Below are 27,311 nucleotides of genomic sequence, written 5' to 3' on the forward strand. Positions count from 1 at the left end.
TTCCTCTGTTTGCTTTGTACGGTGACGCAGTTCCTGGAGCAAAACCCAAGAAGTGAAGTTCGTGCACTCCGGTTGAAGTCTTTTTCCTGTGGCTCATTAAAAGTACAAGCCAGCAGAGTCTGGTAGGAGAAGCGTTCCTGTGCTAGATGCAGAATTGCCATTTTCGAAGGAAAGTGGTAAAAAATTTAATTTGAAGTGTGAAATGCTTCTCAGTTTGTGAGGAAATCGGAGGTGTTACATTCTTAGTGTTGAATCTGGAGGCTTTGGATCAGCTACACCAGACTGCAGGGCTAAAGTTGTAGATGGAAGGCTGTAACAAATTGAAGATTTCGTATAAACTAGGAAAGTTAATGTTTATCTGATCAATAGTAATTTGAGGCAGAGGTTATTGTGACAAAAAAAAAACCCAAACAAACAACCAAAACAAAAAAAAAAAAAAAAAAAGAGAGAGAGAAATCAGTGTTTTGAAGTAGGAGATGGTTTACTTAGAGACTTAGATTTACTTGGAGACTAAATGTGATTTTTCTGATGTGCTGTGTATGCGCAGGGCCCTGTTTGGCTGTGACTGGAGACGCGCCCAAGCTACCCCCAAATTGTCTCGGAGGTACCAAAGGTCAGCAGCAGCCCGTGTATCTCACTTCCTCAGCAGAGTATCTGATGTGACTTAAATGTAGACGTAACGTGACTGCAGTGAAGGGCTTTTTCTTGTTTCTTTAAGTAATGTTTCTTGTCAGATCAGGGCCATTTTATTTTTTTAAAAAATAAGTTTAGTTAATGTTTAGTTAAGGGCATTTATTACTGGTTTGAACTCTGGTATTAAGAGCATTTCTCCAGACCGTTCTATAAAATTACCACAGACAAAGTGGTGGTCTCTGGCCTTGAGGAAAAAAAAGTGTGGTTTATATGGGCTTGTCTGCTTCGTAATGCTTTAAGTTAGCTCCTTGTATTCAGAGCAGTTTCCTCTGCAGGTACTAGAAGATATTTTTAATCCTCACATAATTAGAAAAAATGTATTTTTTTTTGCCAAGGTAGTGCCTAAAGAAAATTGAATGGGAAGTCTAGTTTGTTAGTAAGGCACTAATAGGTGCATCATCCGTGTTTATGTTGAGGTATTGTGGGGTTGTTTTTACATGAAAGCACAGAATTCCACTTTAAAAGCAAGGTGAAACCTCATTTTGCATAACTTTCTTCACTTAGATCCAAAACTAGAATTAGATCCAAAACTAGAATTTCATAATTCACACCTAGATAGTAGCAATACTTCTATATATTAAAATTCACAAAAGTGGTAGACTTTTACGGCTTACTGAGTTTATAATTGGCATTAATTGAGTAATGACATGTTTTCTGTATAGCAAAGGGATAGTTAAAAAGGTGCGAAATACATGGATTTTACTTTCTTTAAAACCTTAAAAAAAAAATAAAAAAAGCAAGGGGGTTGGGGGAGGGGGAATCACCATTGTGATCCTTACAGCTTTTTCCCCATTAAAAGGTCTGGAGAACAAACCCGTGCAGGGAAACGGTAATTTTTGATCCCCACAGCACAGCAATAACTAGAATTGGGTCCCCCTAAGCAGGAGCAAACGTGCTGCAGGTGAGGTATGAAAGATTGGAAAGGTGAAGCGACAGATCACCTACTATAGACAAACATACAAGTCAAAGGCAGAAATAAGCTTTCATTTTTTAATAGAAGAAAACAACGTCTCTAACCACTAGAAGACGATAATTGGGATGTGTGACTCGCGCTCACAGAACCTTTTGTAAGAAAGCGTTTCAGAAACCCTGTACGCTCTTGTAAAAGTTTGAGTCGTAGCAAGGAACGGCACACACACAAAAAAAGAAATCTGACCCCCAGACAGTCAGAAAGTTCGGAGTTTGTACCACTGTGTAATTCAGTCACCCAACACAAGCTTTTCTTTAAGGTCCCATCCATAGATTGCTTTGAGTTGTGAAGGGGTTTTCTCTGAAGTTTTATTCAAAGTGTGTGGCCAGGAACAGGCAGTTGTGAACTTGGGATCACCTTGGAGCCTGCAGAAGGAGAGAGCCATTAGCTCATACGGGTTGTGGCGAGGGACGTCAGCTGGAAGTTGTGACATCTGGAATTTGCCTGGCTCTGGAGGGACTTGTTCTGCAAACTGCCCCTTGTCCTCTCGTGGCTTTGGGGTTGGGGCTGCAGAGAGATCGCTTTGTAAAGGTGCGTGAACGGGAATTAATGGGAAAACAGGTAGCATAACTTCCTCTCACAGTTGTAACCCACTTCAACAAATACAGCTCTGTGGGAGCTGGAAGCACCATGCTTGATAGTACGTCTTTCTGTGCTCTGTTTTCCCACGTTTGTCACTTTCATGGAAAATGAAAATGGAAGAACTCATGGGGATTAGAAAACTGAAGTTTTGCTTCCTGGTTATGATTTAATGAAATGAATGTAAGTGTCCACTTCTGTTGGAACTTGACCTGTGGAACTAGTGAGTCCCTGTGGTAGGTGCTACACGTAGTGCCTCCACCGGGACATTTCAGGAAGACTTTCAATAACCAAAGTACTGTACGAATTTATTAGGAACTGCCTTCTGACTTGGTTTCGGAAATAAAAATTTCCTAGGGAAGTGTATTTCTAAAGCATGGCTTGATTTACCACTTCAGCGTGCTACAGCATGTTCTATTTTGCTTTTCTAAGTGACTTTCTATTTTTAAGCTTAGAACAGGTTAATCCGCAGTAGTAGTCCTTGTCCATTTGAACACAATGATGACTTTTTATCTCAACTGTTGCTTGTTAGCATTCATCGCTGATGTTTAGGTTGAATACGATTTGTGGAAAGGTGACTCACCTTGCCCACCTCCTTTGCTCTCTGATCACACCTCTTTCATTAAATTATCCAGAATTTATGGGAAAAACTTTGTATTTGCCCTGTTTCCATTTTGTTGCTCTTGCCTCAAATTGGGGTCTGTTTTGCTGGAATGAATAGCTAGGAGGATTTCCACTGCGATGTCACCTTATTGTGAAGGGAATGAGAACGTCAGTGTGTGCTTTTCCCGGCTCGTGAAGAGGCTGAGCCTGGGCAAAAGGGAATCCCCAGGAGCACACTGAAGGGAGCACAAGTCACACAGTAGAATCCTCGCTCAACCTGGGGTTCACTATCTCTTTTAGAGGGACAGGAAACGCACGGAGCGTGATGTCTTTGTCAGCTGGGAGTGCATATGGGTAACCTTATTCTGTGTCACATTAAAACGTGCCTTCCTGAGGCATGGAGTTCAGTGCAAAAGGGTTTTCTCTACCTGTTGGACAAAGCCAGTCCTGATAGTCTTTTCTGTTTACATGACTTGCTTTATGAAAGCCACGCTCAGAGCTTTTCCTCCGAAATTGCAAACGCTGAAGCTGCCTATGGAGAAAACGTGCATCATGAGAGAAGCAGGGGAAAATGAGTAACTGGCAGGAGATAGCATAACTAAAACCATTGGCAATTATATTTATCTTTTTCTGTGTCTTAAATAATGATGCACTGGCAAAAGAGAGTTTAATCTTTTCTCCTTTTTTCCTCTAATAGGGTATGCTGCTAAAGCGAAGTGGCAAGTCGTTGAATAAAGAGTGGAAGAAGAAATATGTGACATTGTGCGACAACGGTGTGCTGACCTACCATCCTAGTTTGCATGTAAGTACACTGTGCTCTCTGAATGTTCAGCAGCGTTAGGCCCCCAAAAGCACTGTTAGCAAGTTCATCCAGATGTGCTTTTGTTGAGCCCTGTTTGGTGGAGGAGCTTCCTTTTCTCTTTTCATTTCCCTTCCTCCCAAAAAGGCATCATCTGAAATAAAATTCACTGGTGCACATCTGAGTACAGTCAGATTCCTTTGAATCCCCTGGAACTGAGGTTCCCTTGCATCTCAAGAGGCAGCTGAAATGGGTTAAGCCTTTGTTTTGTGCTGATGGTTTTATGGATTTGTTGTCAATCCTGGGTTTAAAATACAGAAGCATTTTATAAGAAAAAGTGTCTTAGATGTAGTAAAGAGCGAGGAAAGGTTCTGGTATTTGTTGTGCAGTGGTTATGGTTCGTTCACAAGTAATTCTGAATAGCCTTTGGAAAGCGGCATAGCTATTAAAATACGTGCCATAAAACTGCTTCGTGTTAAGGCGTCTATCGTTGCCTCTGCCCAAGGATCCCGTCTGTCCCTCTCAGTGTGTGTGGCACAATCCCTAGGTATGGGTTTGCATGTGGAAGGAGCACAGTGATGCCACTCGGAACTAGCCACCCCATCTGCCCTGGCCATGCCAGCAGGAGGAAAGGTGAGATTTGTCAGAGCTCATGCCATGCCAGAGCAGTTCAGAAGACAGAGCTGATGTGGAGACTCCAGATCTTGAAACTCCCACGGGATTCCTGGCTCTTTTGCTTGCTTTGTAGTACAGGCAACAGTAAAATACAAAAATCGTGGTGTGACCCTCACCAGGACCTTCAGAATCGTATCTGGTCTTATATTTTATCACTGTACCACATGCAAAAATTGGAGGGTGGCCAATTTTAAGATTTTTAGGGCCAGTTGTTTCTAGTCCTGTTGGTTTCATTTTGAGCTCCTGGGCAATTTTTCATTAAGGAGTGAAAACCAAGGTTTCAATCAGATGCGTTTCTGTCGATGTGCTTTGGGGCTTATAGACCTGCACATGGAACTGGCAGGAAGCTTCTGCTTTACATGGGCGATGTCTGAGGAGCACGGCCACACTGCTGCTCTGCTTGCAGCAGCTTGCTGTTCCCTGGCTGCTGAATATTAGCACTTTCTCTGCTTTGATGCAAGATTTCATAGTATCAGATCCTGCTATAATAATGCTTTGCTATAGTTTCTGATGTTATGTCTGTGATTCTTAAAATCTTTTAAATAAGTTAGATGACAACCAGCTTCAAGGCATTGCTGCTTTCCATCAACAATCTTCTCCCTCAGACGTTGTGTTCTGGAGCAAGGTTTTCACTGTTCCTTTTTGTGTAACTGTACAAGTCCCTCTTTGGCCACTCTTAGTGCATTTAAATTTGGGGAATTCTGCCATCAAGTAGTCCCACAACACGTGAATTGTATATTGGTGTTGGTCACAGAAGGGAGGCACGGATGCTATGCGTGCCTTTGAGGCAGCCCCCATGGAGCTCCCACAGGAGCTTCCCTTAGATTGTGTTGGCCAAGTCTGGGTCACCAAGCAAGGAGGAGGCAAGCTGCCATTGTCTGCGCCCAGGTCCCTTCCTCGCTTTGTGGAAGTGCACTATTGTTCCTGGTGCTTGCTGTGCACGTGTTAGTTTTTCATTGCCTCTTGCAGACAATAGAGTACTTCTTCTCTGTGGGCTTCCCTGGAGCTGCTTAGCCTCCCTAGAGTGAGAATCCATTGAGATTAGAGGTAATTACTTTGAGATTAGAGGTAAATCCATTGGAGATTAGAGAGAATCCATTTAAAGAAGAAGTAATTACTAGCCTGTAATTGTTTCCCTCTATCCCCCACCGTGCCCCCCCCACACACCCCAAGAAAAAGGTACATGGCTTCTCCGGGTTTCCATGTGCCCAGACCTCCTTGTGTGGATGGGAGAGGTTTGTAACGTACTGCTGCTCCCTTGGCTGTACGTGGGTAGGGAGCGGTGAGGGACCGTGCTCAGCCCCGAGCTGACAAGAAGCCGCCAGGAAAATGTACTTGTTCGGGTGCTTCTTGGGACACCCGTACTGAACCCACTCGCCAGGAGTACCAAGGGTTCTGCTTATTTGTGTTGATGTCTTTCTGTGACATGATTTGTATTCTAAATGATGCTGGCTTAATGCCTTGTTTCTATTGTCTTTAGCCTTCCAAGAGTTGCTGCCACCACTTCTGCTGTATGTTTCCATCCTGTCAATGGACTACTTATTGTCAATTATCTATTGTTAATATACCCTGCAGAGCATTCATCATCCCTCAGGCACTAGTGAGTAGCATTTTCTCTGCCCTGTGCAGACCACAGCGGGAGGAAGAGGTGCTGCCAGACACCTAAAGCCAATTGGACTCCCAGTACTGTTTGTCCAAAGCTTTGCAGGCAGGAAAGTCAGAATTTTCTTCTTGGCTACTGCCAGGGGAATGGATTTTCCAGGAAACAGGACTCCCATCACCTGGTTGGGTTTTGGTAGTTGTTTTTTACCTGGATCTGCTTGTTGCTTGTTGCACTGGAAGGCAAAGAAACTGATCAGTGTTTAGGTGCTTGCATTGATGTTTGGGATAATTTGTTACATTGTTTCAAAAAATAAGGACCAACCTTCCCATTAAATAGCACTGAAGAAAAGCACCTGTTAACCATCTAAAGTCAGTTTCACTTTTGAAAAAACGGACGGTAATCTGTTCTGTTAGTTAGAATTGGGTGATCTGAGGTGTGCAGGTCACTTTGGTGGTACCAGATTTTGCAGTTGTAACTCTGTGAAGCGGAAGGTGGGCTGGCCTCTAGTGGTGGCAGAAAAAGTAAATTTAAGAGATAATTCAGGCTTTCCAGGCTGTGGTTTGAGTCAGAACGCAACACCTGCGTTGGAAGAACCTATTATAATTTTTAATGGCTGACAGTGAGCGCTGTATTAAATATTGTTTGAGATGTGGCCAGAAGTGGATGAGTTGTCTCGGTCAGATGCGTTTGGTGGCGGCTGGGGCACGAGGGCAGTGTTTTTAATATAGAGAATGTGTCCGTCTTGCAGAAATTCAGTACTGCCATCCTCCTTGAAAGGACTGGCTACAAAATGAAAGGGTTTTGGGTGGGGAGTGAAAAATCAAATTAGTACCTTTCTTACAGAGGAGGTGTCCCTGGAAGGGTCAGGCCTGTTGGGCAGGGCAGCGTGTTGAAATGACTGCTGTATTGTGCCAGCTAAATGAGTAACTACTAATGCCACCAGGTTGACGTTTGACACAATAGCTAAATTCGTATTCTTTCTTTTCAAGAAAGTAGGGGGAGAGGAAAACGGGGAAAGAAAAATATATGTACATAAGCACCCTACTGTTTCCTGACTTGGTCATGTCAGGTTTTTTTCAAGAGCCTCAAACCTTCCTGTCCCTTGGGATGCTGAGGAGCTATGCCGATAGAAAATGGTGGGGATAATGAGAGAGAACTTTGACCTGCAGGCTTCAAAGTTCACCATAGCTACCTATTCATCTTACATGTCTGGAGTATAGCCGTTGAGTGGATGACTAAAATTCTGGCCGACAAATTCAGTGTCAGCCCTCCCCAAAGGGACCCAGGGGAATTTGTCTAGGCATCTCTTGGCTTTTAATGGTAGAATGCCATGCGCGAGGGCTCCCGAAATGTATTCACCGGAATACCTGCTGGGCAGCGTTACATGCCGCTGCTTCATCTAAGCCTTATCCCGATGAATAGCTGATGATGTTTCACCACTGTCTGTCTCGCAGAGGGTTGCCATCATGCCACAGGTCAGTAGATGACAAAGCTTTAGCTGTGGATGTCCATTTTCTGCTCTGGTATCCCCATCGTCATCACTGCCCCTCATTTATGAAAAGAAGGAGAAGAAAAAGAAAAGAAAAAAAAGCTGAAAACAGCTTTTTTTAGGGAAAGGTGCTTCTTTCCCTCTTACATATAATCTGTTCTCGATTTGATTTCACATAAAAGCACAGTGCTGTGGCTGTTTAGGGGAAAGAACAGCATCTTAAAGGCAGGAGAAGGAAGATCTGATGCCCATCTAGAACACACATGGTCTATAAATCCCAGGTACCTACACAGCAAGGTTGATTTTTACTTGCTGAGGTCTGTATTGCAGTAATGCTGCTCTTTAACCTGGCTCCCATCCTTGCTGGTCTGGTTTGATGACCTGCATTGAGGTGTGGAGGGCTGTAGCGGTGACTGAGGGGAGAAAGCCTGTCTTTGTCTCCTTGAAAAGCGTGTGGGTTCACCTGCTTCGCTCAGTTCACCTTGACAGTAGCCACAGTTTCAACACTCTTCCTTGAAAACAGTGCTGAGCGGATGGCCAGCGTGCGTGAGCTGGCTCGCAGGGAGCATTGGCAGTGTTGTTCTAGCCTCAAAAAAAGTCTTTAAAAAAAGCAAGATTTCAGCCTGGTAAGGAGTCATATCCGACACTAGGCTAAACTTCGCGCAAGAGCTTCAACAATATATTACACGGACACATCTTGGAAGATGATACAAAACAGACCCAATTTGTGGGCCTGTAAAATCCTTTGTGACTTGGGATGGGGACCCAGACTTTCACTTGAGCTTTCTTTGCTTGGCTGCTTCATCCAGGAAAAGGAGATGTGGTGAGAAATAGGAGGCATTGAAAACACTCCCTGTTGGTATCTGGAGCTGTGGTAGATCCATGCGCTTTTCTCAGGCTCCTTAATACACAGCATTTTTCTTAAAGCTGCAGTTGGCATTTTTGATCCTTACCAGTTCATATGATTTGCCAGAGTGATTTGAACATAGAAAATGTGCTTGCAAATGAAGTGGTCCGTCTCTCCTCTTTTTTCAGAGAACACCGTGCTGGCCGGGCTGCGCGGCATGCTTGCCTGCCCCGTGGGCAGCTCCGGCGGCACAGCCCGGTGTTGCTCTAGCCCAGGCAGCAGCGCTTGCCTTCGCAGTTACGGATAACCACCCACGGCCATCGGTTCGGTTCAGCCTGATTTTCAGGGTTGCATTACCTCAGGCTGTTTAATAGCCCAAAGTGTGTTGTTTGTGTTGCTTTAATAGAAATATTCATGCTCTTGTGTATTTCCAAAATACCATCGTGTATGCCCATGGTTTTTTTCCCCTGTTTTTGCTTCACAGGGAATGTAAAGCTGGAGATGGGCTGGCTCTGGAAACCTTTCTAGCTGGCCTCCCCATGAACAACTAATCCTCAAGTCAGGCTTTGATAAATACATATTTAAACTGACAGAAGGATGCGTGTATGTTGTTTTTCACCTAAGATGTAGCTGTACCTCCTGAAAGAGCAGTGATCAAAGCAAATGCTACAGAGCAGAAATAAGGCTGTAGTTTGAATGGTGATGAAGATAGATCTGTTTGAAGTGTGTGCAAGTTTTTATTATAGTCATTGCATCCATTAATACACCGAAAACATTGGTTAAGATAGAAAAAATGAATGATAGGAGTAGTGACAAAATATGTGTGTAGTAATTGCTTGTTACAGGTGATGAGTTGATGCCTTATTTTTTCCACTCACCAGAGCTCACACTCTTTCTGGAAGCCTTTTCATCAAAGCCGTGTTCAGAGTGGCATTCTCCTTCCTAACAGTATTGACTTACATTTCCCAGAGCTTTCCTTTCTGAGTTCCAGCATGTTTCACTGTGAATTTACATTGCTCATTGCTTCTAGTGATAACTAGAGGATAACTGACCTTTATGGAAAGAATGAGCGTTAATCATGCTGCTGTAACTTTTTTGGGTAAAGATACCAAAATTAAAATAGATAACCTACAATATTTTAAAAGCAAGAGAGGCTTTTATGAAGTGGTATGGCTGTACAGGTCACTCATTCACTTTATAGCTTCCTGGAAAATTTCATAATTGTCTTAATGATGCAGTGGAGTGGAGATGGGTTTGGGAGAAAAACTTAAAAACGGATAATGAAAATAGAAGCTGAAATGTGTTTGCTGTCCTTAAGTGTGACCTATTGTTTGGGATAGCTGTCAAGGGAAATTATTTCCCCCCCACCTCCCGGGCTTTGTGGCTTCTCATACTAGAAATAGTCTTGCTTGAAAGTGCCGTTGCACCCACTCTGCTGAGTGAAAAGTCAGGTTGCCGTTCCTGATGGTCAGCAAAGCCACCCTGTGAAATACTCCAGATATGTAATCCCAGCTGGTGGGGAAGGAGAGGGAGGCTGATTTATTCACAGTAACTTCTTACAATCACTTCCATGACCTGTTACAGATACTCACAGGTCACCAAATGCACAAAGGTGAACGTGAAGCATTTTTTGCTTCAAGTCCATTCATTTCAGAGGGCACGACAAGATTTATCACATAGTTAGCATAGGATATTGTAGCAAACACAATACTGCTATTGCAGAGCTGTGCAAACTTGCAGTATGTAGTAGAGACCAGCAAATGCACGTTTCGGTGTCATATATCTACTCGCTCTTCAAAAAGGCAGGGAAAATTTTTGGTATCGGATTGAGTTGCAATTTAAATAGTGAAAGCCAAGCTATTAATTAATCACAGGGTTTTATAAAATTAGAGCTTCCTGTCCAGCAGTGCTAACTGCTGTGGATATAAATGCTTCATAAATTACTCAGGATGGTAAAAAGCTGATATATCTCTTACAGCAGTTCTTGTTACAAAGTCTGAATGAGAAGTGAAGTGCAGACAGAAGAATTTTCTTAAGATTTTATGAAAATGAGTGATCTATTTAAAAAAAAAAAACACAACCCAAACCTCCAACATTTTATGAAACTGTTTTTGTGTTGAAAGTGTCGCCCTAACTTCCTCCCCTGCAACACTGATCGAACTGATTAACACCATAGTATAGCTATAGTCAATTCTTTTTATTACTGAAATTTAATGTTCTTGATTCCCAATGTGAATAAAGCAGATTTGAGATGACCTTCTTTTTGTCAGGAGAGAATGCTTTAGGGTGATCAGTGTTTTCCAGAATGCGTTTTCATTGCTGCGTTCTCTTCAGAAAATAACATTTTGTTGCTTTTCTTAAGATTAACTATACATGATGAAGCCGAATGATATTATGCCTGTATTTATATGCGAGAGGGGAGGATGGCTAATTTAACAAGAACATTTGATGAATATATTCCACTGTGGCTCATAACCTGATGGTAGGTCTGCTGCTGAAGTCCTTCCTGGGAAGGGAGGAGAGAGGAGTTGGAGACTTTTGTTTCTTCTTAGGTGTGCCTGTGGCCCCGAATGGAAACCAATCAAGGAGCGATTTATGTTCATTAAGTGCTTGTCAAAACTGAAAAATTTTCTAATCAACAGCAATCTAGCTGAGGCCCCTCAATGGCTGGGAGTGTCGCCTCCACAGTATCGGCTATTTGCCTGTTACAACTCTAGGCTAGAAATCCGCTGATGATTACATTAGGCTAAGCTGCGAAGTAAATGAACCATGTCTTATTTAGGTGCAACTAGCTTCAGTGTAGTCCTGCCCCGCAGGGCACTTTATAGCGTTTTATGGCTTTAAAATTAGTGTAGCTTCCCATTTGCTGCAGGGTGCTGCATGTTATGCCTTTGAACTCAATAAGCAAAGGGAAGGGGGCCTTTTGTTTTTTTCCTCTCCCCCCCACCCCCCTTTTCTTCTTTTTGCAGTTTAGCAATTTTGTTTTGCATCTTTTCCAGACGGCATTTTGCAATAAAAATGTCTGACTGCCATGCAGAGGCACAAAAGTCGAGGCTCCATCCATTTACCGGTCTGCCAGGGGTTTGGGGGCTTTGGTCTCGTTTGCAGGGAAGGGGATGGGGTTTTGTTTGTCGGAAGCAGTTGTTGCTGAGGGGGAACAATAGGTTTTGTGGGTCAAATAGGTCAGCTCGAGAAATTGGAATTGTGTTTCAAAAAATACACCACCCACAGTCTTTAAAATGTCATCCAGAGGTGCAACCGTAAACTTCCCTAATAATTTTTATGTTGCCTTAAATTGGGAAACGCTCTCTCAGCCTCAGCCAGCTAACCCTCGGGAGCGTTTTGTCCGGTTGAACAGTGCGGGGAAACAGCCACGAAATGAAGGTTCCTCAGATGAATTTTCCTCAGAAACTCAGTGTAAAGCAGAGACAGATCTGGGAAGGATCCTGGGCCTGGACCAGTTCCTAGTGCCGGAAAAGCGGGCTCCTTCTGAGAGGTTGTAATAGCTCAAAATGAGAAAAAGTGTGATGCTCTTACTTGCTTACCATTGTAGACATGGAGAAGTGCTGCTCTTGGAGAGTCTGTCTTGTTCGGTACGTTGTGTGTTGGAAAAGGGTGGCGGTGGGACAGGTGCGTGGTGGAAGAAACGCATGGGGAGGGAGGAGGTACGTTTTAAAATGTTGGTGTTATGACACATGGCAATCCTGAGATGAGTGGTTTTGACGAGAGCTTTGAGTCCCGTTCACCTAGTGCCGTGATGTAAAAAATGTAACTCCAGTGAAGGGGTTTCTCTCTAGCCACAGGCCAGCTGAGCCCAGCCACGGGAGGCCCAGATTGTTGTTGTCTTCAGCTTGATCCTTCTGTCGTCTTGGTGAGGTTTCTTGGCCAGGAAGACTGGGTTGCAGCATCAGCGGTTTCACTGTGGTCCCAGGACAGAAGCACGGTCCAAAGCAGTTCCCGCAGAAAGAGTCCGGTTCTTCTGCTGCTGCCAGGGCAGAACTGAACCTGCCCGTGTGGGCAGGCTGCGGCAGAAGCCTGGCGGAGTAAAGCAGTTCACCTCTCGTTCTTCATGGGCTTGTCTTCTGTTACCTTGGAAAATATTTTGCAATTGTGCAAATCGAAGAGGAAAGCACCTGCCTTAAGGACCGGGGGATTTGTACTCCTGTTTTTGCATGCAAGCAGCTATGCAAAAAAAGCACGGGGGATTTAGCTGTCAGGGTACTAAGTGATAAATATTATATTCAGTAACTCAGCGTTCATAACACATTTTCTTGCTTAATGCACTGATAATGAAATACTATGTTTTTGAAATACAACCTAGGTAGCAGAAAGGCATTTTTCTGCGTGTACATGGCAAGGATGACCGTCTCTTATATTAGTGACATTTGAAAATCCTCAAGCTCCATCACGTTTTTGATACCCACGGTGTTACCTACCTAACATGAGCCACACCTTTCACATAAGGATCATTCTAGGGAGGAGCCATGCTGCCACATGCTCAGTGGTCCTTTAGCAAAGGTATTAGAGATAACTGTGATAGGCTTGGATGCTGGGATTTTGAGTCCCAGCTTCATGGAAGCAACAGCCAGCACTTTCTTTGGCCTTTCCTTCGGTCTGATCCATATGTCCTTCCTCCCCTGAACAAAAAAAAGGGGCCAAGCAGGCAGCAGCAGCGCCCAGCATGGCTGTGGAGGAAGAGATGCTTGCCTCTTGTCTTCAGTCTTCCCGGCTGGGAGAAAGTAGGCAGCTAGCTGGAAGCATCACGTAACCTGGGTGCAGCTTGTGGCCCTTGGTGGAATGTCTTCTCCAGCTCTGAAGGCAATAGAAGTCAGTGCAAGGTACAGCAGCGAGGTTAACACCCCCTGGCATTTGAAAACAGAAGCCCTCTTCTCCCCAAAATAGCAGTGCTTCTTTTTGGTAGGTCTGTTTAGAAAACATCATCATACCCATTTGCATGTCTGAAAAGCTTCTGTTCAGTTAATTGGTTAAATTAATATCTGCTGTTGTAAACGGAGAGCCTGTATTAAGAGCAGAACTAAAGTAATTTTACTTTACGTTATTCTGTGTCATGGCACATCGTTTCTTTCTTACTCAAGGCGATTCATTTTGTGGCGCTGTCAAGTAATATTTTGTGTCATCTTCAGTCAATGTGGCTTTTACGATTTTCGCTGATATTTTAACAGTTTATTTAGTCCTCTAGATAATGGTCAATGGCCTTGAGTAGTCAAATTAACACCTCAGCAGCACTATATTTGCGCAAACCGCTAACGGTAACCTCAGGATGAAAAGCAATGAGAATCAATATAGCGAGCGCATTTTTAGGGATTATTGATTGATTGATGCGTTCTGGCCTTAACTTGAAGAGGCGGCATTGCCCCACAGCTGACTAAGATTAAGTTGCCAGTTACTGATAACCGCAGGCCATTACCTGCGTAGTATTTCACGAGCTCGGAGATGAGATGGAGACTTTTTATCGTCCTTAGCTGAAGCGTCCGTGGTGTTGGCAGGGTCTGGAATGCCTACCCAACTGCAGGAAAACGGCGCGCTCCTCCCCGGCGCGGCGTAGCCGCCGTTGCTGTGAGAATTGGAGACGACGTCGATTTGATTCAGCGCTGCCCGTTATTCCTGTAGGGATCTATTTGGGACAACTGAGGCACTAATGGCTTGTCTCCCCACCCCACCCCCTGCCTCCGAAGGCAGCTCCGCAGAAGGTGGGAGCCATGTTAAGCTGTGCTGCTGTCAGCAAGCTGAGAGCTGTGGGTCTCCCCGCCACAGCTCTCAATTGCTAGCAGGTTTCTCTCATTGCACCTCATTTGCATCTGGGACATCAATTAGCATGTTTGTTGAGGCTAATTGAATGAAACTCAATCATAGCTCTTAATTGCTTGACTATGTGAAAAGAAATCACATTAATGCAGCTAATTAAGTGTATGGCAATAGATGCAACATAATTAGGAGCGAAATGTAAAAAACAAGTGATGGCGAAGGTGCAAGCGCAGGGGTGCGGGGGACTGGGGCGCTGGCTTCTCCTGTTATCCACATGTTTGGGGAGGGTTCCCTTTGCTGCTTGTTTTGCTTTTCATTTTTTTTTCTTTCTTTTTTTTTTTTTTTTTACCCTGTGTTACTGAATGATGAACATAGACAAGTTGAGAAGAAAAATGCAAATGGATTTGCAATTACTACTTTTTCAAGCTGTTGAGGGGCAGAAGATGGCACTTCTGGGGTGGCCCACTGTTGAGTGGGCTCTAGGGACTTGTTAAGTGCTGTTTAAAAGTACTTGGCTTTGAATTACCCTCAGGCCTTGTTAAAGGGTTTTTTCCCCTTTTTTCTCGGATCAGCATTTTCTACAACTAACATCTAGGGGAGTTATATCTGTAACATTTGCATATCAAAATCGGGCTTGCTGTCTTCTCTTTAACACAGCATATTCCAGATGACAGCAAGACCCTCATCTGTTCTAATCTGATCAAACCCTCCATTGCGCTTCTGAAGCCGCGACATTATTTTGTAGTTTTAACTTTTATTCCCCAAGTGCAGATCTGAAGGAGCGCGCGTGGGGGCGGATGCTCCGCCGACTGGAAACTTGGTGCTTGCCTCTCCTCCTCGGGGAAATACAGAGATTATCGCTATGCATCTTGCACACAATGAAAGGGGCTTTATTATTTACATTTGATATATCCCTATAAATATTTAAGCTGACATTAATACCTATGTGGCATCTGTTGTGTTTGGGCACTTTCGTATAATAACGGTATGGCTGCAGCGCATTTATTTCCTGTTTGCCAACATTCGCTCTCTCAAATGGTTTATAGCTCACCTAAGCCTGGTTTACTCTCAATTAAAAGGGCTTTAATAATGCCCTGTCACATCTCACGAGTTGGCAGGGTAGCAGGGAAATCGTGCACACTATTCATCTGAAGAACTTGGAGTAAACACCACCTTCTCAAATTTAAATGGAATATGCTGGTGGTTGTACATTAAATAAAATAAAATGTGTCTATTAAAAAGAGTACATGCTGAGGTTTAGTCACTATCTGATTAAGCCTCATTTTAGAGCCCATAAGCAATAAATGCTCAATTATGTTCTGCTTATTGTATTTTAATTTGTGAAGGACTGACACTTGAACAAGAAAGTTACGCCAACTTGATAATTTATAGATGAAACAGTTTTGTTCATTTTTAACACCTAGTGAATGAATTTTTATTAATGGATTGCCTTTGTTTCTTTTGGCAGCACAGCTCCGTGTCCTCTCCCTACAAATTGTTCAGACCTCCTCTTTTTGCTATTAATAATTCTCAAACAGCTAGGGGAGAAAAATAAAAAAGCTGCTGTGATGGCTTAGTTTTGGGGGCTTATCACAGATTAATGTTAGCTACGAAGAAATGAATGCTGGTCCGGTAGTAGATTGTTGATTTTTTTGAGCAGAATATGTAATTTGTTTTGTAAAACCTGTCAAAGGTGGAAGGAATTTTACGAGGGAGCTGATTGCTCCCTCTATTGTGGCAGGAGTGATTTAGACTTTGGGTGTGCTTTTAGTCCATTCAGGTATTTATTTGTAAAATTGATGCTCTGGCGGTGCACAGGTCTGTATGCTGCAGGTTTGGAACCAGCCTAGGTAATACTGGTAGTCTTTCATATATATTGCCTGTGATGTGGCTAAATCTTGCCCTGGCCACTCGGACAGCTGGGAGTTACGTCTCAGCTGGCAAGTCTTTGCTCGTGCAGATGCCCACAGCATCACCCAGGCCCCTGTAAGTTGGTCAGGTTCTGTCTGAAAAGGAATTAGTCTTTTCTCCCAGCTGCTCCCTGTAGAATATTGCTCAAGTATACCATGCCCTTGGTTTCTAGCTTAAGCCCAGATCTTTTCCCAATCTTTAGTTCAAATTGCTGTTTTCCTCTTGGGGTACACATATACCCAGATGTGGTTTTGTGCTGTGCTCTTCCCTTGTTCACCCTTGTCTTTGCTGCCCTGTGCTACCCACCTTGAATGGCTTCTCGTAAGATACAGTCTCTTTTGTGGTTTTGGTTTTTTTGTGTCCTCATAGTTGTTCCAGTTTCAAATTCTTTTTTCTGAAATGAGAGTAAACACAAACATGTGTGCCAGGAGATGAAAACTTTGGTGTCTTGTTTACTGGCTTTAACATGCACCATCTCTACTGGAAATCTCTCTTCTGAGGTATGGCAGGATTGCAGCCTCAGTGGCTGTCTCACCTTAATGAATTGTCTTGATAAAGGCACCCATGTCCATTTCCTTTTCTGTTTTCATCTGAAGCATCCCACAGATAATTTAGGCAATGCTTTTGAAGCTGGAAAGCAGAGTCTCAAGAGCCTGTTTTTTCCAGAAGCTTTTTGCAATTTGAAGAACTTTCTCATGGATTTCTCGGGAAGCGATGGCTTGGCTCCAGTCATTGACTGCTGGCTGGGTTTGTCTGCTTATTTCCTCTTTGTGGGCTTTCCAAACAAGAATTAGGAAAAGCCTTTTCCACTTCTGGCTTCCGGGTTTTATTGTGTTTACTCTAATCGGACACAATTTGCATGGTTTTTCCCTTCTATGATTTTGCATGTGTCAGGAGGAAGGATCCCATCCTAAGGAAAGAATGTTGTAATTGCAGAAACCTTACCAGGCAGTGCCCTTTCATAACTTCTGTGCCTGCTGACCAGTTTCAGGCAAATTTGAGGGCGAAAGAGATGAGTGCTTAAAACGTTGGCAGAGAGGAGACACCAGTAAGCGTACTCACGAGGGACAGTCCGCCTTGTCGTCTTCCGTTTGGAACCTTCAAGCTGGTGAACTCCTTGCTACAGGAGGCTCAGAACCAGCCTTGTTGTGCATTGCCTCTTACCCAGCTGGTGGTTGGAAGATGTCTTAGAAAGCTTCAGCCTTTGGGGCTTATTTGTAGTGAGAAGTGTGGAAGGCGATTATCAAAAAAATGGAAGGAAGGGGAAAAGCATATGGTGAGCGTGGGTGGATGATGTAGGGCAAAAGTCTGATGAAACCGGTTTTCATTAGTTCTATTGCTTACAGAACTACCTGTTTGATAGTGGGTTTTGGTTTTGTTTTTTTTTTTTTTCCTCTTACCAGGACTATATGCAGAACGTTCATGGGAAAGAAATCGACTTGCTGAGAACCACTGTGAAAGTCCCCGGGAAGAGGCCACCCCGAGCTACGTCAGCTTGTGCGCCCATTTCCAGTCCCAAAACAAACGGCCTATCCAAGGACATGAGCAGTTTACACATCTCTCCCAATTCAGGTAAGAGAATACCATGCTAGGGAAAAAAGGGGAAAGACTTCATTTCCAGTGTCTGTAGGCAATTGTCTTGCACTACTGGGGTGATATCTATTAATAATTTTCAAATCCAAATAACCACTGATGTGTAACTTTTCCAGCCCTGACTGCTGATCTGTCTTCCACAAGAGATTCTGAGTTTGAGTAACCTTCAACATCCATCTTTTTTTATTTGTTACTTGCCAAATATTAGACTTGCCAAACCCCTGCATAATTTCACAGAAATTAACATACGTGAAGAATTGATGCTGCTGTATGACTGGTCTGTGAGGTCTAATACTTTGGAAAAACAGGCGGTGTATCATTTGAAAGGGGTTTTTGTGGCTTCCTGGTGGTATCCACAGCACTTCTTTCCACCTTTAGAAGGATGCATCAATTTGGTTTTTGCAATAGCAAGATTTTTCTGCAGAAAGCTATTTTAGTTTGTTAATGGAAGTAGTTTATAGCTCCTTGTGAGCTCTAAACAAAGAAGTTTACTATTCGCGGAAGTACTTGTCCATACAGCTAAGTGGATTTAAAAAATTGCGTTAAGGAAAAACATTTAAGACAATTTGTCTTGTAAAATGCACAGCTTATACAGAGCTCATAATGGTATAGTGTTGGTGTGGAAGTTTTGTCAGCATGTTTGGGATGATGTCCATAAAGTGCCGAGTGCCTTTTTCATTTATGATTAACGTAGACACCTTCAGCAAGTGCCAGCGAAGCCATCCAAACACACTTTTGTCCCTGTGCAATACACGCTGCACAGGTAGCACAAGCAACCGCAGGAGGGAGCTTGGTCACCCTGCTACTCAAAAGTCTTTTCTTGGATAGTAATAGTTATCTTACGCTTCAAGCCAAGAAGTAATTCCTTCTGGCTTTGCGATGTGTATTCCTCAGTGTTAGGGGAAGAGGGAGAAGGATTTTCCTTTTAACTGTGGATGTTCAGATGAATGTTTGTAAAAGGAGAAGGGGAAAAGAAGCCTTGTGGCTTTACAGTGGTGCCACTGCGCAGACATCCTGAAGATCTTGCGTGGCATGTTCTATTAGTTTGGCTTGGGACCTGACATGTCTGAAGCCATGATTTCATCAGCCTCTTTCAAGATGTGTAACCTTCCTCCTCCAGAGGCACAGAGCTGGTGCTGGCACTGGAAGAGTTCGTAGGAGAAAATTGTTTGTGGTTGGTTTGGGTTTTCCATTTTGCTGTTTTATTTAGATGACTGGGTGTGGGGAGTGTTTTTGTTTTTCAATGTATTCCATAATTTAGGGAAGAAAAATGCTGGACTGAGTCAATAAAGCAGCGGTAGGACATTTAAATAAGGGGTTTCTGCTTTTAAAACATTTGAACACAGGCAGAAATTACTTCATTGCTCCAGAGAAGTATGTTTCCAAAGACAGACTCGGAGATACGTATTAAGATAAAATTCACAGCATGGAGTTTACATGTTTTGGCATATGCCTAGGTTGGCAGGTTAGAGGGAGACAGCTTATACGTGACTTAAATGAATATTACACCCTTAATTTTGTTTCAGGACTTCCTGCACATGTAATGCTTTCTTTACACGAAAATGTACAGTAGACCACTCGCTCTGGCAGTGGTGGTAGCCACTATGTATGTCTCCTGGCTAGCATGCAGTTTTATCACACAGCAATTGTTTTAAAATAGATCAGTTAATTATGCTAAAAGTGCAAATGCTGGAAGACAGCTGTGCTTTTAGGTAGTTTTTTTTCAAATAACATGACAGGAATAGATGGGGCTTCTGTCCTCTCTCTTGACATCTTTATCACGTTGCTTAGAAATACTGAAAGACTTTCCTTTTGTTGATGTCTTGTTAGCACAGCTCAGGAGATCCACTATGGGTAAGTCTTAAGATAATTAATGACCTCCTAATGCGCAAAAGAGTTGTATCCAAGGAAGCTGAACTTGATTTCTGTATCATTACCCCCTTGAAGACCTTCATTTCCCCTCTCATGCAGCTGGGATGGTACACTGATCCTTCTTTAATTTTAAGCAAGTTCTCGAGCTGCTTATCTTAGCATGGTGCTCTTCCCATAGATAAAGCAAGCATTGATGTCTTAATTATATTACCCCTATAGCTGACTGGAAGCATAGCAGTTTTGAAGCATCTTTATAACTTGCTGGGGGGAGCCGGTGAAGGCAGACTGAACAGCTTGATGCTCTACATGGCAGCTGGCCAGCCTTGCTATTTGCTGTCTCGTGCCCATGTTGGGCGTTGGAGGATATAGAAGGGGGATGGCTAAGGTTTTGGTGTGAGAAGAGGGTCAGCGAAGATGCAAACATCTTTGTTAGGTTATATTTTGTTAATTCAGCTACCTACACAACGAGTGGTTTCAGACCCACTGTAGTATTTTTCCTTGCAGCCATTGCTTCTGAAATTCAGGTTGGAACATTCAGTGATCAGCCACAGTATCTCCTTTTTAGGGTTTTTCTTTGCAGAATTTGTTTCTTCTGGAGAAGCTGTCTTCACTGAATCTTTCTTACTCAAAAGCCACATTTGAGGTCTGTCTGGTTATGGCATCACTAGGCAGAATGATCAGCAGCAGCAAGGCAGAGGAGCTTTTTTGAGAAAGCTAATTGATGATCAGAGCAGTCGTTACTGGGTTAAAAACAAATAAGAATAAAAAAAAGAACTGTTAATCAATAGAGTATTACTTAAAAAAAAAAGAAAAAACACCCCAGTAGGACAGCCTGGATCTGGGAAATAACTGTCAGCAGCTTAGCTTAACTCTCAGTGCTCTTGGTTTCAGGTAAGGCTGGAGAGCTCTGTTGCAGAGGGTGATTTTAAAACATTAGGGGGAGTATTATTGTTGTAGGAAAAGACACTGTCACAAGCTGTACATGGCTTGTTGGTCTGAACTTTTATGTAGTCAGATATATTGAAAGTGTTTTTTATAGGGAGGGTTGCAGCTTCTGGTGGATGGGAGACCTGTAGGGTACTCGGTGCTCGGCTTCTGGAGGGCTTCTGGTAGCTCTGCAGTTCTTTGTCACGCAACTAAAAACATTTGGAAATTATCCCTTGCAGTCTATGCTGCTGTCTCAGAGCTTTTTCTCAGTTGTTAGTACCAGTAAAGTATTGTTTTCATCTTCTATGATGCTTTAGAATTGATTGTAGGGCTGAAATTCTTACTGTTTTTTCCTTGGGAGGTTTCCCTACACAGATCTGCTGTCCAGAGAAGGTTTGGACCAAGCGCGAAAGAGCCAGTACTTGCCATTTTTATTTTTAGGCCTGCAAATATGCTACGTTGTTATTGCCTCAAATATTACGTCTTCCCCAAAACACCGGTGCTTTCCATTCTTCTGTGCGTTTGCCGGTGCAGACTTGGTACCTCAAGTAGAGTAATACTCACCACAGTTAGAAGTGAGGACAATATTTCATTTAATCATTGAAGTGGTCAGGAACAGACTAATTTTCCTTCTGCTGTTACGTAGCTATGTGCAGGTTGCTGGGAAAGCTGAGATATTGAAAGAATACCGCTGCTCAGCTGAAATGTCATGTTTCAGACTGCCCCTGGAAATAGGATTCATTGTCTTTGCTTGCACATGGTGATAGCCCAGGCCCACAAAAATAATTTCTTGGGTGAGATTTACCTATTTTTCACTAACTTCTGTTCTTGGAAATTTACTTTCATTCAGACTTCAAAACGAAAAAAGTCACTGTGCATTTTTATTGTTGAAGCAGTCACGTTGTGCTTTTTGTAAATGATGTCTTCATTTGAAGACATCAGTGGTCTGTTATTAAACATTTTTCTGAACCTGTCCCTTAAGTATGGATTTCAGTGCCAAATTTGCCAATAAATACACGTATTAGTTATAGGCAATCAAATAGACATCTGACATGTTTTAAATTTATTCTTTCACAAGTGCTCAGCAGACAGTTTTCTTTTTGCTAGTCAAATTCCTTCTATTTAGGGTAGATGCCAGCATGTTGGCTGGTCTGATAGGGAGGCAAAGGCAAAGCCTCTTGCTTGTCAACTGGTGGGTTGTAAAATATGTGCCCTGGGGATGCTGTCTCAGAGATTGGTACCCTTCTGCATAGGTGTCAGGGATAGCATGTGGGCAGACTTGGGGTAGCTTGGGTCAGGGAGTGGGAGCAGTCATCTTACAGCAGACACCTTGGGAATAGCTTTTATCTACTCCCACTTGATTCCTGCAGGGATGATCACTGGTATCTTGTTTCTACGTGAGGCAGTGCTTGCTGGTGGAAGACAGCTCAAAACTTCATTCAACTTCTCTTCTAAATCCCCACCGTGGTCTGTGAGGCAGTGGGGCAGCTTGAGCTCTTCCTTCTTCTCGTCACCTTCCCTCTCTAAAGCCTTCTTGGACTGTGATCATTTGCATCAAACGTGTTCGGTCTCTTCCTTACACATGCTTAAGCATGGGTGAGGACCTTTACCAGGGTGCTACCCATAGCATTGCTATGAGAAGAATGGAAGGAATAAGGCCAGTCAGGGTGACAATGTGAATTCAAGAGGGATATACTCAGTTTATTTGGCAATACGATTTGTAACAGCCAAGCAGTAAGTAAAGGTTTTTCCGGTGAGAGCTAATTGACGCAGATGTCACATGCAGAAGAAGAAGTTTAAAAGCATGCCGTTCCTAGCATATTGAATTTAGTCATGCTTTGTGGCGCTTCTTGTCTGAATGCTGGTTTTTTTCTGGCTTTAAAGCCTGTTTGATACACAGGCATATAATAACCATCTCTCGGTGACAGCTATCCCAATCTGCAAATGTGTTTACATCCCAAACACCTGGAAGCAGATACCTCTGGGAAATAACCATCTTAACAACAAAAGCCAAGTTCCAGTCCTTGAGAGTTTCCATTTCAGACCACTAAAGACCTATATGAGAACATATATGAAGAAAAAAACCCCTTCAAGATGACTCCTTCCTCCTGGGTTTTCCATACTGACACGGGAGCTGGGAGAAATACTTTTCCCTTGATGTGTGTGGTCATGGTAAGACAGTAACCAAACTGGAAGTGAAACAGCAGTGGGGAAAAGGAATATTTTCTGTACTCTGTCAGGAAACAGAGAAATGAGTAGAAGGTAAGGCTGTGTCTGCTGTTGCAAAGCCTGACACCTTGGAAAAGATTGACTTTTCTCTCCTAGAAGCTTTGCCATGACACCTTGAAAGTTGAAAACTGTTCTCTGGGCTTTCTTGGGTTCTTGGAGGTGCAATTTGGGGTTTTTCCTGTAAGAATTGGGATTCTGTCTGGCTGCTTCTCCCACACACAATGGAAGGGTGGGGGGTTATTTTAGTTTTGTTGTATACGAGCTTTAAGTAACGGATTTTTAACTGTGGCTTTATGAAACGTGCCCATACTTTTATGCTAGCTTGCTAGGAACCTCTCAGTTGGGGAAATGGAAGTTTGTTCCCTTTGAAGTTATGTTACTTTTGTGGTACCTTAAATCACAAGTTGTTGATGCTTAAGTAATTTGAATAAAATTTATGTGGCAGTGAAAATCATTCTGTTGGCGTGTCTCAGTTGGAAGTACTGCAGAAAAGGGTGACTTGTGGACTTGCTCGGTTGCAACCATCTCTAACAGTTGGTAGCACGCTGCGGCAGTGTCCTGAGGGCCAGCAGTCAGTCCTGTCTGTCAGCCACTGGCCACATCTCTGTGCCTTTCAGAAGCTGACTCGGTTCTTGCCAACTTCAGAGCAGGAGTGGGTATGGGTTTCAATTACTCCCAGGATGCGTTGGATTTGAGCTGGTTGACCTGAAGGTGAACTTACTCCTGAAATCTCTCCCTGGAGTCATTTATTTCTTCTTCTCTACAAACAACCCAAAGCCTGAGCTGCAGCAAGAGCCACTGATGTAGAAAGTTCACATCTAAAAATAGCTTATGGTGTGGAGATAAATTGTTTCCTGATTAACACTTCATTTAAATAATTTGGTGCTATTAAATTTACGTACAATAGTGGCTGTACAGTATGTGAAGTATCCTAAAATGTGTTAGCTACATAGCCGTCGTTAAGTATGCTAAAGGTTGTTATCTGCTAACTGCATGTGACGTTTCAGACGTGTTAAAAGAACAGCATCTTCACATTTTTATAAATGTGAGTTTTCTATCTGTTATTAATTGTGATCATCTATCAAATCAATGCAGCGGTCATTAAGTAATCTTATTTTACATTTAAGTGCTTGGAATAAGGCTGACTTGGAATGGACTGCCTTCCAGATTTTTCTTTTAAAAGTTAAAGAGAACTAGTGTTTCAATAAGACCAGTATACCTTCAAAGTAAGATTTCTGACATGATGTCTTTAGATTCCAGTACCTGTCCAATAATTTTGTTCTTTAACCGCTGCTTTGGGTTCGAGGGATTTTTTGCCTTTTAAGCCTAGTTTACATCTACAGCCCTACTTTTCACGTTGGGTAGCAGTTTTCCACAATATCTGAATTAATAGCTGCTGACCCCGGTACCGAGGGCCAGTGTAGCGGCGTGCCATGTGCAGGAGGGGAAGCGTGATGGAAAACAGTGGGAAGGATCACTCCTCTGTGGGGATGCGTGTGAATTCAATTCTCGATCCAAAGTCGGCTGCAGTCATCAGTATTTTTGTAGATCATGTAATAATCTTTTTTTATTTTATTTTTTTTTTTTTATTGGAGGTTACTGTCAGGATTCAGATGTTACGATCAGGCTGACAATGAGTAAAGATGTGTATCAAGCCAAGCGCTTGCTAGCATAGGCAATTGCTTCAGAGCATATAGATCTTGGGTGCCTTTGCAAAGAAACGCAGAACTGAGTCCTAAATTATTGAATCCGCTCTGAACTCTTTGCTTGTAGGTGACTGAGGTTGTGTGCTGGAGCAGCGTGTGACTTGGCAGTGGCAGATTTTATCTGGTGAAGCTCCCACAAGACCAGAGGTGGTAGTCGGTAGCTATTTCCTAGTAGTCTGATGTGGGACATGAAACGACTTGACTTTACATGAAACATTTTCTGTGCTTCAACTTAAGCGTGAGTTTTATGGTTTTGCCACAGATCACAAATGCAAGTTTGTGACTCACTTTTGTCGTTAATCACCCGAGTCAGTTTTCCATTTGGTTGGGTTTGCTGTTAGTTCAGTGATATACAGCTGTAGTGAATGAAGGGAGAAGTTGTCAGTTTGCTCATTTTGAAGGAAGCAAAAGCCCGATTTTAAGTGCATCAGAGATTTCCCTTTCGTCCCACTAGAGGGGGATCCCTCAAGGTCATTTTCTGCAGTTCCTTTGGACTAGGATTTGCCCTTCCAGAACTAGAGAGAAATAAACTTCCCGTCAGTACCCAGCCTTCCTTCGTGTTGGGAAAAAAGGAGCAGGGCAAATATTAAAGAAATAAATACTTGATAAAAACCACAGCATTTGTTAAACATAGAAAATAAAACCGGGTTTGTTTAGATTTTTGTCTTTAGGGAAAGAAGGAAGAAACAGACTGTCTTACGATTCTTTCCTGAGATGGGCAAATGGTGCCCGTCTCTAATGGTGATTAGGTAGATAAAGGGTAGAAATGTGTTATGAAACTCCAGGCAGACGACTGCAGATACCGGACAAGATGCAGTCGGTGCTGCTCAGCCCGCGCCTGTTTCACTCTGGTTGATTTTTCATGCCTCTGCTGCGCCGTATCCGGAATAAAATCACAGAACTGTCTTGTCCACCCGATGCGATCTCACCGATTTTTGACGGTTACACGTTGTAATATTAACTGGTTGGATGTTAAGACCGTTGCAGAATTGCTCGGGGTTTTTTTCCCCAGTGATTTTAAAATATTAAAGCCATCAGGAGGGTTGAAGCTGATTTACCAAAAGGGAAAAAAAAATCACAAATGTGTTTTGAGTATTGAACTGCCGTTGACATCTAAAGTCCCAACCATGCTGTTTCCCTCCACACTCCAGCAATCAGGACATCCAGCAAACCCATAAAAAACCAAACTAATAGCATGAATATTCAGTGACCTAGAATACTAATTATTGTCATGAATATTAATGTGATCGGACTTGCTTTTTCCTCTTCTCTTTCTCTCTGGCTCTTTTTTCTTTTTTTTTTTTTCTTTTTTTTTTTTTCCTTCCACTCAGCCGGCTCTAAAGATGGACCATAATGAGAGCATTTAAGAGAGAGAGCGCTCTCCGCCGTGACAGGGACCGGGGTAATAAGGAGAGCTTGATTAACGTGGTGCACTTGGGGGAGAGATGAGAAGATTCACGTGGGCCTGTTGTGGGGGAGGCAATGAGGCACCGGCGGCTGTGTTGCTGCTCCCTCAGATTAATGAGGCCTAAGAGTGCATTAGGAACAGTGACAAAGGTTTGATCTAATGGGCTCAGTCATTTTTCCTTTGAGTGACAGACGCACAGAAGTAATTGGCTGTGCAGAATGGCAGCTCATTGGCAGTACTTAAGGATACATTATCCCCGTTGTGTGGCCCGCAGAGGCTGTTTATCAAAACTGCTCACACTGCAGACATGCATTCACTTAGCTGCTGTTACAGTGGCAATAGCTATTAAAAAAAAAAAAAAAAAGTCATCTCGCATTCGTATCTATTGTCTCTTTTTCGAAAATAAAGTTTCTTTGTTCCATTTTCTTAAAGAGTCTGGAGGATATTTGAATACCAGCAGTCATCCCTCCCCAACCCAAAGAGTCTCCAGTTGCAGCTCACAGGGTTTGGGGAGGTTTGTAGGCTCGTGCAAAGCTCCCAAAGTTAGTTCAGTTAATGTTAACAGCTTTCCATGGAGCTCCAGCACGCAGGTAAGCACCCCCCCTCCCCCCACCCCCAATTTCATTATTAATAACTTCCACAGACAGTCAAAGGGATTAGGAGGCATTTTACATCTTTTGCCTCAGGCCCCTACACATGCCTTGCTTTACATGAGAGCAGCATAATACCTTGGAATTATTTGATTTTTTGCGCTGTTATGTTTTGCCAAGTTAAATTCATAGTTGTTAACAGGATTTGCAACCAAATAACAGCGATACACAGCAAAGCGTTTGCCGGTGTGAAATGGTCACCTCTGGGTCTTAAGAGATGTGGTCCCTTAACAAGCAGGTAACCTCAATCAGGAGTTGCCCAGAAAGCAAAACGTACCTCATTTATTACTGCTATTTGTTTAAAGTACTGAAAAAATAGTAATACGCCTGCTGGGAAAGGAAAGCATGCTCTGATCCCAGCGGAATAAATAATCTGGGGTCTTGAGCAAAGCCCTTGGTGAACATCTTGGGTTTAACTTTCTTTTAGAAGAGATGTCTCCTCTGATGACTTAATTTTCCTCCACACTTGCTGTGTTGGTTTGGCATGCTCTGAGAATAATAGCTTTTCTCGTTATAGTCCCAGCACCATGTCCTTCACTGCCAGGATATTTCTTGGCATTGCCTTGTTTGTTCATTAGTATTGACCCTTCTCGGTTCTGTACGCTACTAATCAAGCCCAGTTCACAGAGGCTGCCCTGCCAGGCAGTGAGACGGAAGGCCTTCCTCTATTAATAGCTGCTTATCCTCAGGACGTTTGTTCAGGAAATAAATGCTTCTGGAAAAGCCTTAAAAATAAGTGAAACCCACAAGCAAGTCATCTGCTACGGCATTGAAAATGATTGGCAGTGTATTGAAGGAGAGCGTCGATACTGGAGCCAGTGTGTTTTGGAAAGATGCCGTCGTCTTGCTCTTTTTCGTTGCGTGTGTGAGGAACCTCAACTTATTTTTGGTCCCTGATAAACCCAAAGCAGAAATGATGTGTTGTCACGTCAGATCAAAACAGAATGCCCAGCGGCGCTTCAGTGCCTTTTCCCCCCACTGATAACCCCAC

At 43.0% G+C, this 27,311-nt stretch overlaps 1 protein-coding gene across 11 annotated transcripts in view; it reads left to right on the plus strand.

Annotated features, from left to right (window-relative positions):
* The window catches only part of AGAP1 (ArfGAP with GTPase domain, ankyrin repeat and PH domain 1), a 382,734-nt gene that overhangs the window by 238,735 nt on the left and 116,688 nt on the right, over window positions 1-27,311 (plus strand). For all 11 annotated transcript variants that reach the window (XM_056350248.1, XM_056350249.1, XM_056350251.1 and 8 more), the window contains 2 exons: window positions 3,543-3,647; window positions 17,339-17,507. In XM_056350248.1, coding sequence (XP_056206223.1) covers window positions 3,543-3,647; window positions 17,339-17,507 — 274 coding nt within the window. The remainder of the gene's footprint in view (window positions 1-3,542; window positions 3,648-17,338; window positions 17,508-27,311) is intronic.

The sequence above is a fragment of the Falco biarmicus genome, chromosome 8 (assembly GCF_023638135.1).
Source record: "Falco biarmicus isolate bFalBia1 chromosome 8, bFalBia1.pri, whole genome shotgun sequence".
In the NCBI taxonomy this organism is placed as follows: domain Eukaryota; kingdom Metazoa; phylum Chordata; class Aves; order Falconiformes; family Falconidae; genus Falco; species Falco biarmicus.